The 13,164-nt window shown below is 33.1% G+C and overlaps 1 protein-coding gene across 3 annotated transcripts in view; it reads left to right on the top strand.

Moving 5' to 3' along the window:
- The window catches only part of CACNA2D1 (calcium voltage-gated channel auxiliary subunit alpha2delta 1), a 389,241-nt gene that overhangs the window by 234,440 nt on the left and 141,637 nt on the right, over positions 1–13,164 (top strand). For all 3 annotated transcript variants that reach the window (XM_081102325.1, XM_081102324.1, XM_081102326.1), the window contains exon 5: positions 3,872–3,913. In XM_081102325.1, the coding sequence (XP_080958451.1) occupies positions 3,872–3,913 (42 nt within the window). The remainder of the gene's footprint in view (positions 1–3,871; positions 3,914–13,164) is intronic.

Raw genomic sequence — 13,164 nt, 5'->3', positions numbered from 1 at the left:
CTATACTTTATATCCTCATGACTATTTTATAACTACCAATTTGTATTTTTTAATCCCTTTATCAATCAAAACATCTCTCATTTGGCAATCATCAGTCTGTTCTCTGTATGTATGGGTTTCTTTTGGTGTGTTTGTTTCTCCTTTAAATTCCATGTATACGTGAAATTATATGGTATTTGTCTTTCTTGAACTGACTTATTTCACTTAGCATAATAGCCTCCAGGTTCATCCATGTTGTTGCAAATGGTAAGATTTCATTCTTTCTCATGGCTTAGTAACATACCTTTATATATATGTACCAGAGGTTTTTTATCTACTTATCTACTAATGGACACTTAGGCTACCGACAAATCTTGACTATTGTAAACAATGCTGCAATGAGCATAGGGGAGCACATATTATTTTGAATTAGTGTTTGGATTTCTCCAGATATATACCCAGAAGTAGAATTGCTGGGTCATAAGGCAGTTCCATTTTTAGTTTTTTTGCAGTAACTCAATATTGTTTTTCCACAGTGGCTGCACCAATCTGCATTACCATCAACAGAAGCTGCACACATCTTAATGTATATTCTTATATACAGAGCTAATATATATTTTTATATAGCAAAAGAGATAGTTATAAATGAAATTGATTTATAACTTTACAGTTTCACCAAATCATGTTTTTTTTCCCCTCAAGCTTACATTTAAATTTTTTACTGAGCCAAATAATTCTGATACTATAAGCCACACTAAAACAAATCACTGCAATATTCCATAAGAAAGTATGATTAATTGAGACTGGAAACTATTTTTATGTAGAAAAAATTTATATAGCCAAAACTGGTTTGGCTCAGTGGATAGAGCGTCAGCCTGCGGACTGAAAGGTCCCAGGTTTGATTCCGGTCAAGGGCATGTACCTGGGTTGTGAGCACATCCCCAGTGGGGGATGTGCAGGAGGCAGCTGATCGATGTTTCTCTCCCATCGATGTTTCTGACTCTCTATCTCTCTCCCTTCCTCTCTGTAAAAAATCAATAAAATATAAAAAAAATTATATAAATTCAGTGCCCTGTGAATGTTTAAATTTTATAGTCCACCTGCCATGTAGATGAAATGGGGTGACAAATTAAATGCACCATTATCTTTTCTCCAAATTGTTACATGGACCTATCCTTGCTAACATTGATCAGTGGCGCTTTTCTTTTAGGTAAAATAAAGGACTAATGAAATGTGCATGCTATCCATGCAAGTTTTGAGGTTTGGGAAAGGAAAGTGTATTTATAAAAAATGTTTCTAGGCCAAAAGCAATGTCACATTTATTGGAGAAGAAATTTTGTTGTAATGCAGTGGAAGTGACACTATTGTTTTCCTTCACATTTATATTTTGACCATGTAAGAAATTGACCTTGTATAAAAAAAGAGAGCTTTTTAAAAAAAGAAATGTGCCCTAGCTGGTTTAGTTCAGCGGACAGTGGGTCGGCCTACGGATTGAAGGGTCCCTGCTTCGATTCCAGCCAAGGGCACATGCCTGGGTTGCGGGCTCAATCCCCAGTAGGGGGGCGTGCAGGAGGCAGCCAATCAATGATTCTCTCTCATTATTGATGTTTCTATCTCTCTCCCTTTCTCTCTGAAATCAATAAATAAATAAATAAAATAAAAGTAGAAATACAAATTACCCATTTTAGAAGGGGTATAAATATTTGACATGTAGTATTATTTTGTGATTAATGTGTTTTTCATAGTTCACATAAAAGAAAAAAAGCCAGCTTTTTGAATTACATGTATTTCAAAGTCCCGAAAGACTTGTACAAATGTATGAAATTTAAATAAACTTGGCAATATACCTTTTTCAATAACAGTTTTAGAAGGAGTACAGAGGTTCTTAAAGAAGAGGTAATAGGGTTTTGTATAAAATATAGCACAGTAAAAGAGGGAAAGGCATTTGGAAATTCTCAAACCCAATTTTCTGTATGTTAGTTTTTATTTTAATTTCCAGCACAGTTTATCTAAATATAATCAAAATACTTAGTTTGAGTGAAAACTAGCATTTCTTTATCATACTTAACCCTCCTCTGGGACTGTAGTTGATATACTGAATCTCAAGTTTAAGGATTAAATTATCTTTATTTGTTATATGTGACAATGTGTGACACATAAGGAAAAAGCTTGCTAATAAATTTAGTCCTTTAATTCAAGTACCATGTACCAAGTGTAGTCCTAGACACAAGTGGCTTTATATAATTAATCTGTATCCATTATTTTACCAAAAGTATAAGGGTAGGTATGTTTGCTTATATTGTGTCTCCCTTGGCAGAGCAGTATGTACATATGGGTATATAAAGAATGTTGAAAATGATGATACTGAACTGCATGAAATTTAATACAGTTTCAACACCATTCAATTTTGAAATATAAGGAAGCAGTTGGAAGAAATAAAATCTAAAATGAAGATAAACTTATTCGGTACTTTAACTTTTGATGGACTCCACATTTTAAATTGAAAATTGTCTCCCAAGTATAAGTTACAGGGTTGCATGAGGGATCAATAAGCTAGTAATTAGATTTGGGTCTCAGGTGAATTCAGATGGTAATGATGAGTTCTGATTTTGTATTTTAACTTTGCTTCAAAACTAATGCTATAAGAAATGTTTCAGGAATTAGAACTTACATGCATGGTAAAAATCTCTAGCTACTTAATTATTTTAAAAATCATTTAATGGTAAGTTAAAAAGTGTTATTGACTCTATATGAAATACATTTGAACTCCTGGGTTTCATTCAGTGTTATGAATCATGATTTCATGTATTTGTCTATATAGGGTTTGGTTTGGTTGTTTGGTCTTCTGAGACACCTATATGGTATGTTTCTTATATAAAAAGGAGGCAGGTTCTGTGACAAATAAATCTGGGAAACAAAACAAGATCTACTTTCCTCTTGGACATTTATAATATACATACATGCATACACTGAGGCTCTGTGAGGTCCTGCTGAAAAGAGACAATTCTGTCTATTTTTATTCTAACGTCATGACCATAGAATACTTTTGCCTATGTAACATTTATTATGGCTTGAAGAGCTAGAATTTTTTTTTTGGGGGGGGGGCATATTTTAAGAAATATTAATCTAGTCTATTTTTTCCAAGTAATTTCCTTCAAATATTTTTTGTACATTGTGTTTTCTTTTAATGGAATTTTATAGTGTCCATATTTGTAATTAAGAGGTACAGAAAAAAGCAATTTTTACATAGTACTCATTTTACTACTGGAGACAAACAGAAAATGGACTGTATTTTCGATCACTTCAGGAGAGGAAAGGAAATTGAAATGGATTATTTTTAAATTGCATGGTTCTAGCCTCTAAGACTCAAAGAAATGTCCAAAATTATAAGACAAAATTTATTCTTGAGGAGCCAACACACTTATTCACCACTTTGGTAGAAATGGAAAATATCAGTGTGTTAGATAAATACGTATTTTTTTAAAGTCATAGTTTTAGCAAACAATTAAGCAACTTGTATTACATTTTTCTTGAATTATCTTATCATTTGTGGTTTAGGCTGTGTGTGTGGGTATGTGTGTGTGTGTGTGTGTGTGATATTTATCTGCATTATTAAATTTTTATTTTTTCTTGACAAATTGTTCTCACACTTACACTGAGATATTTTCCCTCAATGCAAAATGTGCTTTTCCAATCTCACTGATATAGTGTTTTAATATGTTCTTTGAAAATATTGGCTAATCTTTATGGATCTTTGTGGAATATATTCTGAAAGGAATATTATGGGGGGAGTTAATAATTAAAGTATAAATCAAATGTATTTAGTGTTTTATCCTGTATATTTTTATTTTTACTCAAATTAATAAAGCATTCATTTTTATATTTTTTATAGAGTAATGAAGTTGTCTACTACAATGCAAAGGACGATCTGGATGTGAGTATTAACATTTTACATTAAATTCCAAGGTGAACTTAGTTATACTGGGATGACTGATTTTTTAGAACAAGTTGACTTAGCAGGTTTAGTATTTCAGAAAATGCTCCATAGCAGAAGAAAAATGCCAATTAGACACAACAAGGTAATGATGGATTTTAGTGCTTATGTGATCTTTAACAACTTATTGTTGGTATCTTCCTAAGAAGAAATGCCATATGTTTCTCTGATCTGAACTCACACTGTACCCTGTTCAGACCTCGGTTCACTGCACTGACTTAAATTCTCTATACTCCATTAGCATTGTTGACAGAGATTGGGTCCCATCCATCTCTATATCCTGGCTCCTGTCACCACGGTCACTAGGCATGTCTACTCTGGCCTTAACTGCATACACCAGGAAAAGCCATTTACTTCAACTATAGTGTTAATGACATTCTGGAAGCTGAGCAACCACTAGCCTGCCTATTCAATCTTTGAAGCATATTATGTGCTTAATATGCCTTTTAAATAAATATCTCTAAAGTACATGTTCAAATGACTTCAGAACATGATTATTTTAGCTCAAATAAGTTAGTTATAATAATGAACAGATCAGGACAGATTAGGGACACAATGGGACAGATTAGGGACCCATTTTCATTACTTAGATATGGTATAAACATTTATAAAATTATATACCAAGATTTACACGTAAGTCTTAAGTTCTATTGTAGTTGATTTTTGTTATCAGAAAAAATATTTATATACACTTATTTTTTATCCAATGTTTTTTGAGGGCCTCCTATAATTTAGGTATTCTTCTAAGAGCTTGGAGTATATTAAAGAAAAGATTAAATAAGTATACTATAATTATTGTTTGTTCTCAGACTTTTTTATCTGAATCAAAAAATATATTATATTATATATATATAGTTATTATAAGTGAACCTATTGAATTCGTCCTCCTTTTGACTTTTCCCATGCAAAAATGTCTAGTATTACTGTGGGTTATAATTATGCCTAGAACCAGGATACATTCTCTTCTTTAGGTCATGAGTTGAGCTATAGCAAATTAAATAAAAGTCTCTTAATAGGAATTGATATCAACTATATTTGATATCAACTTTTAAATTTAAAACTTATAAGTGATGGTTATCACTTAGAGAAATTATTTTTCATTTGTTTATATATATAAATGACTGTTTCAGAATAAGTGGTTAAGAGTGTTGTGTAGTGGAAAGAGCATTACAAAGGAATCAGAGACTTTCATGCCCCATCCAGCCCTAAAAATGTAGTCTCTCACAGGGCATTAAAACTATCTAAATTCAGACTGTTTCCCCACATTCTACAGCTGACTAAGTGATCCATAAATTATTTCCAGTTCTGTGTAGTCTTAGAATCCTGCTAAAATAGTCAAGTTTGCTGGATTTAGGCTGTTTCATGTAAAATTTTTGAGAATTTATAAAGAACTATAAGATTGTTTCATACTTCATTAAAACTTTTTATGGAGATGTTCAAAGGGCTTTAATATTAGTCTTGTAAACCCTTAAACATTGAATAAAAATGAACCATATTTTATGATTAGCCTCTGGGTTTGGCTGTTACGGAGAAACCTAAAGTAATAGTGGTGAAAACAAGACAAAAGTTTATTCTTCTTTCATGTACCATTCTGTGTACAGGGCTTAACATGGTAACTCAATCATCCAAGGCCCAGGGTCCTTCTCATGTTTTCTCTTCTCAATATACTTTTTCATGTTGTTGCCCAAGCATGATGCTTCAGTATTCACAATGATTTTTGCATTCTAGATAACTGGAAGGAGACAAATGGCAATGGAGGGCATGCTCTTTGCCTTTAGGGGGATGTTCAGGTGCATACATCACTTCTATCTGCACCATGGTCCACAACTTAGTGACTCGTTTTGCCTATTTGCAGTAGAATATGGAATATAATCCACCCCTATCAGATAGGCATCTACCCAAATAAAAATATGGGGTTCTATTACTAAAGAGAGAACAGGGAGAATACTAACTAGGAGATAGTTTCTATGAATATCTTCAAATTACTCTTCTGACATATTAAAGTTAATGCCCAAAGTCTACCCAATCTTAGTGACGTCTGTGATCTAATATAGTAAAATTCTTCAACTTGGCACTGAGGAAAAATTATTTTTCACAGCAAAATGTTTATAAATTATGTGATGTATTTTTTTCTTAATGTTTTGATTACTGTGATCAAATTGTTTTCTGCAATAGAAATATTTACAATCTTACAGTGAAAGGAAGTTAAGACATCGAAGTAAATGTAACACTTTGATATTCTACTTTAGAATTTTCAGTGGTTATAATTTTCTTAAAGACTTGCTTATCTGATGAAGTCACATTTCAGTGGATGATGAAATTTACTCACCCTAGCCAAAAGTTTTGCAATATAGGTTGATTTAATTGACTGCCATACTCAAAACTTTATACATGTTGTGCTTGATTATTTTATATATCGAATTCTCACAAATCATAATGCGATCTCGTTCTGATTTGAATTGGCTTATTATCACTGTTCTTTTAGGTCAGGGGTCCTCAAACTATGGCCCGCGGGCCACATGCAAATACAAATATTGTATATGTTCCCGTTTTGTTTTTTTACTTCAAAATAAGATATGTGCAGTGTGCATAGGAATTTGTTCATAGTTTTTTTTTTTTTTAACTATAGTCCGGCCCTCCAATGGTCTGAGGGAGAGTGAACTGGCCCCCTGTTTAAAAAGTTTGAGGACCCCTGTTTTTTAGATGATAATTTTCACAAATTCCACAGAGCCAGATGCATTATTAAAAATTGTGATAGTACATTATCTAATGTGCTTTTATACATCACTAATATCTAATGAACAAATGCACTGATTGGAGTACTAAATATTGAAGCAACACTGTCAATTAATACATTTGTCCTCATATATTTGAATGATGCTATAAATATCTGAGATGTAAATAAAGTTTCTATTTTAAGTATTATACCTCCTACAGGAGTCTAAAAAGATTGTAAATCTCTAGCTTATCACTTATAAGTTTTCCCCCAGTTCTGCATTAGCAAGAGCATATTTGTTTATCGAGGACCACTTCTAGTAGAAGAGTGATCATTTCTATATTTCCCAGCTCTCTTACATAGGTCATTTCCATTCCTTTCCTTCTCGATGACCACCATGCAAGTTTAGATATTATTCTAAAAAATTACCTAAGACCTATTGAAATGGTCTCTCATGCTTCTAAATTTTATATAGATTTCATAATATACATTTTTAGTATAAAAATTCCTAAATATTTTATTTATAATTCCTTTTCCACTGTCAAGTTCTTCAGATCCGTTATTATTGCCTTTATTTGGTATTTAAGATCCTGAATAAACTTTACCAGTTTGTTTTTTTCTAAGCCAACATGACTTTTGTAATGAAATGGTCATTTCTTCTTTTGGAGGCACAACCAATCTTTATAAATTATGTTCTTGGGTCCTTCCCTTATGTGTAAGTTCCTGGAGGGCAGCTCTTATGTACTCACAGCAGCTAGCCTGGCCTTAATAATAGCAATTAGCACATTGTAATTACGTAAGGTTTTTTCCAGTAATAAATCTAAGTTAAAATAGAAGTTTCATTGTATGTAAGTATGAAATGGCTTAAGAAGAGCAATCATAATTATATACCCCCTTTTCTGCTCTCCATACATAACTTTATTTTTAAAGAAGTCCTTTCACCACCACCACCCCAATTTCAGCCCAGACCTGTGAATCTGTGATATAAAGTGTTTCCCTGAGGAAAACACTTGCCTTTAGCAAATTCCTACTTGACCAGAAACCATACCTATATTACCCTCTGCCTTCAAGTTACAGATCTGACAGCATCAAGAAAAAAACCCTTGAAAGGGAATCTGTACCATTTGACTGTTTCCCAGTCCTGAGACTAGATAATATTAATTCTGAAGAAAGACTAGATAGACCTCTCTTTATTAAGGAAGAAGCAGTTAATGGAGCAATCCATGAAAAGTTCAATAACAGTATAGTAGACATATTGTATTATTAAAGATACAGAAGAAACAAAATAGATCCAGTGACATAGACCCATGGAATAGACTGTTGAGTCTCAGAGGGAAGGTGGGGATAGGTGGGTGGGTGTGAAGAGATCAACCAAAGATCTGTATACATATATGCATAACACATGGACATAGACAATAGGGTGGTGAAGGCCTGGGGTGGGGGTCAGGGGTGGGCAATAAGAGGTCAGTGAGAGAAAAAAGGGGCCATATGTAATACTTTCAACAATAAAGATTTTAAAAAAGAATGTTACATTTAAGTGTAATCTATTGATTTTGCCCATTATAAGGATGATACATAGCCTCAGGTAAAGGTCAAACAAGTATTTAAAAGTGATCAATTATTCCTTTGGAATGTAACCTTTCTATTAGCTACATCTGAATAAGTCAGTTTGTGAGAAGCTATCAGGACAATTTCTCAGGGTCATTTTATATTATTTCTGCTACTCTACTTAGATCAATGCTATTTATATTCACCTTGTGGATATAAAAATAAATAAGTGACAGCCAGATTTAGCTAAAGTAGTGACTAAAGTAAGGGGTAGAATTAATGTTTCTGAGGATTGTGTAATATGGTAAGAAATTATAAATGCAGACTTTCAGACAAGTTTTCCCCTTGAAATTTAAAAATATAAATTATTTGGTAAGCCATAATTCTCATGGAAGGATACAAGGCACATAACCTTACTAGAAATTTAAGGTCATTCTTCCTGTGTCGACTGAGCTGGTTAATGCTAAAGCAGTCTCTCTTCTGATTACTTGATCATGGTACCCTACAATTTTCCAGTCAAATGTTAAGTATTTAAAAACCAATTCAGTCTGACCAGCGTGGCTCAGTGGTTGAGCATCTGCCTATGAACCAGGAGGTCACAGTTGATTCCTGGTCAGGGTACATGCCCAGGTTGCAGTAGGGGGTGTGCAGGAAACAGCCAATCTCTCTCATCATTGGTGTTTCCATTTCTCCTTCTCCCTTCCTCTCTGAAATCCATCAATCAACCAATTCAAATACTACCTCCTCATAAAGTCTTCCTTGGTTTTTCTAGTTAGCAAATGGCATTTTCTTCCTCTGGGTATTCTAAACAACAGTCTCTCTGTTTTTATCTTTTTTAGTTTGTAAAATAAAGGTAATCATAGTACCTATCTCATACAGTTAGTGTGAAAATTAAAATTAGTTAACACATATAAAACATTTAGAACATTTCCTATCCCATAGTCAGTAATACAGAAATATTAGTGAGTATATTTTAAAGAGAATAATTTTTAATGCTATTACAATAAATTTAAAATTGATTTGAAGTGGTTTTAACTCAAAATGGAGCATGTTTGTGTGTATGCATTAACAATAATGAAAGGGTAATAGATTAAACTATTTTTTTAATTTTATTGTCATGAATATAATTCTAGCATAGGTGTAAAAATTAAGACAATGCGAAACACAATAAAAATCAAATTAGCATCTTCAAAAAATAACACTTAGAATAAAATGAACACAATGCTGAAATTTGTCTTGGTAACATTATAAGTTTTATTATGTCCAGATTTGAAAGAAAAATTAAGCATCAAAATAAGATGGGAAAAGGCTATTAAGCAACAATTTACTTATGAAATTCCACTTTAAGTTTTACTTCGTTTTGAAATTCATTTAGGTTCTTGGCTTAGTGTTTTAGAAACATCTATCTCAATAAGTCCTTAGATTCACTCAAAAGTAGTGAAGCAAAACCCACAGAAGGCTTGAGTTGTGCCAGCAAGCTGCACTGTTAATTCCCAAAGCAAGCAAAAAGAATGCAGATCATTACAAACTCTTATTAACCTGATTCCAAGATCTATGTTTCTGACTAAAACCCAAATGAAGTAAGTTTAACTTTGAATTCCCATGTCGATAAATTGAGCTGATTTATTTGCTACATTTTATTTTATTGATCATGTTAAAAATTTGACCCGTCTGGGACTTTTGGCTAGTCTGCCGAATTCCCTTGCATATTTATGTTACTATTTATTTTGTTAGCAGAGTCTTGTCTATGTTAAAATTAATTGAACACAATGTCCTAACTAAATGCCTTTTTAAAAGCCCAATCTTTCATGATCTTATCTTACTTTACATAAATAAATAAACCTGATTCTAGGAGGGATATGCATCAGTGATGAAATCTATTCTAATTATTAAAGAAGCAAAGTCTAGATTTTTTTTCTAACATTTCCCCCCCACTATCTTATAGAATGTAGCCTTTATTACAGGCTCTGATGACTGATGTTGAATCCTCAAACAGGCGATGGCATAGAGATGAAATATTAATTGCCTCTGTATAACGACTGGTTTAATCAGAGTTGCTTTTTTGTGTGTATGCATCTAAGATAAATGTTTTAAATATTCTGGATGGTATATGTTTGGATTGGATTATAATAGTAGTTAGTATACATATTCTTATTCTTAATAGGCAGTAAATACTTTGTATGCAATGCTAGCGTTTAAAGTTCACACTAATCCTTTGTAGCATGCACTGTTATTTTACTGATTTTCAGGTGAGACAAGTAAATCTTAGTGAGCTTAAGTCACACAGTAGGTATTTGATGGTGCCAGGCATTGAACGTGGTGCAGTCCGTGTGCTCCGCAGCAGAAGCAGTGTGGTGTTGTGCTGTGGGCACCCATGGGATGGAGAGGGCCCTGTAATGGAGTTGCTATAAATCAAAACTGAAGGTTAAAATTTTTGGAGATGGTTTTCACTTAAAATTTTAATTGATTATACCTACCCATTATTCTGTCTATATTTAATGGTGATGTATTTGGCTTGTATTTAATCCAGCCAGTTTCATCACTGACAGTGATTTGCAGTAGGTAAAAAGAAATTGCTATGATTAAAAAGAGTGTTAGACTTTGAATCATAAATCTCCATTGATCTGATCTACTATTCCCAGTGATATTAATGCATGCAACCCTGTGTGAAATATGACCACATTAGGAGTCATTGGGAAAATTTTTGTAAAACTAATAAAAAAAAAGGTAGATTAGATTCAGTTTCTTCTAGTGATCCTGCCTTATGTTTTGGGGGGCTTCTTTTAAAAGTTTTGAGTCTATTCAGAAAATTTTTAATGCTTTACATACTTGGGCACATGCTTGTTTTGCAAGGATAGTTTAAACATTGATTCTTGGGTGTTTTTGTTGTTGTTTTTGGAGATTGAATGATTCTCTTATAGATTTGCATCCAGTTCTTTCTTTCCAGAAATAGAGTATAGCATACATATTTAAAATACAATGAATAATCATTAAATTTAGAAAATTCAGTGCATTATGTGGGCATTATAAATTTACCCTGTTGTACAAAGATGGAGACTGCATTGCTTTGAACAGAATCTTAAACCATTTTTTGTTTACACGTGCATATCAGTTTGTTAAAAAAATGCATCTCCCTTTATAAGAATATTTACTTATAAATTCTATATATTTACTACTGAACTAATATATTTAAAAACCCCAAAGGAGACTTCTAAATCTTTGTTTAGTGAAATTTTACAAAGTATTGGTTTAAAGTGGCATATGATTAAAAGTCCTTAGATGAAAAAGTGTAAAGATTTTTCTGGATGCTAGTTATTAGAGGCCTTTGTTAATTATGATGACTTCAATTACCATTGGAAATATCTCGACAGGCCATATAAACCATTACATTCTTATCAATAATAAATTGTACTTAAAATAGCCTTCTTGATAATTTTTAACTTTTGACCAATTTGCCTAATTAAACAAATTAAATCACTGTTTTCATCTTGTAATGAGGTTGAAGAAGAGCTAATGCTGAGAATAAACAGAAGCATCATCTGTCATTTTCCTGTTGTTCAGTGCAACTTCCATTGGTAGAATTTCATCTTTAATCATTATTAATTTTAAGATATTTTAAGCTACTGATCCATACGCTGTAGGTTAAGCCAGAAAAGATAGTATATAAATTGCATATAAAATATAGCACAGTACATTGAAAGTGATGGTACAAGTGAGAAGGTAGCTACCTACTTGTCAGTGTGTAAGTTTCCACTTTTTGCTGTGGTGCCTGGAGTGTAGCAGGTGACTCCAGAGCAGCTCACACACAAAAGGTAGGGATTGCTAATGTCAATCCCTATAATAAATATCAGTCAACTTTCTCTTTTTTTTTTTTCTCTCACTTCACTTGCTATAAGTAGGTATCAGTTCTGTTTTCTTTCAACCCTCCAATGGATCCTTTTAGATACCACTGATACATGATGTATTTATTTTCATTTAAAGTCTTATGAAAAAGAAGGACTTAGTTATCTCTCAGGGATGTAAATGAAAGAATAAAACCCATGAATTGAAAAGAAAAACCTAATGTTTTAATTCATATGCACCTACAAATTGTCTCTTTGACTGATTGATGTCTAGCTTTATGATATGAATGCATTGCCCTAAATTAAAATGTAAACTCTCAGGGTTTGGTTACCCAGAGACTTTAGTGGTAAATGCTTCTTTATAGCAGCATCCCACCATTAAAATGTTCTTCTAGTTATTTGGCATTAAAAAAAAAAAAAACTTTGTAGATAATTTGCTTTAAGTCCATAGATTTCAGAATTAGAAATTTTAGAGCTGGAAAGAACCTTACAGGTCTTGTTTCCCTCTGTTTCTTATAAAAGAAAACCTGAGGAGAAAGCAAGGATTCATAGAGTTGGAATGAGATTGAGAACCTAGATTCTTGACTGAGGCACTGTCTGTCCATTCACCAAATTGCTTCCAGTGTTTGTCCTAGGAAAAAGGCATAAATTTGGAGGCCAGGAAACATGGATTCACTTTTTAAAAAATATATATTTTTTATTGATTTTTTACAGAGAGGAAGGGAGAGGGATAGACAGTTAGAAACATTGATGAGAGAGAAACTTTGATCAGCTGCCTCCTGCACACCCCCAACTGGGGTTGTGCCTGCATATACCTTCACCAAGGTACATGCCCTTGACCGGAATCGAACCTGGGACCTTTCAGTCCACAGGCCGAGGCTCTATCCACTGAGCCAAACCAGTTAGGGCAGGATATGACATTTCTTAGCCCCTCCAGCAACGGACTTTAGTTTTTTCCTCCAGGAGTGTGTTGGAAAAACCCTAGATCACATTCTTGGATTCTTATTACCCAAGTTACCAAGAACACTGCAAGTGGCGGTGTACAGGGAGCTTAGCCAATGAGCGGTCAGAAAAGGTGCTTCCTC

This window comes from Myotis nattereri (genome assembly GCF_964212035.1).
Source record: "Myotis nattereri genome assembly, chromosome: 11".
Taxonomy (NCBI): Eukaryota; Metazoa; Chordata; class Mammalia; order Chiroptera; family Vespertilionidae; genus Myotis; species Myotis nattereri.
The sequence above is the reverse complement of the archived record's forward strand: the minus strand, read 5'-3'. Positions and strand labels throughout refer to the sequence as shown.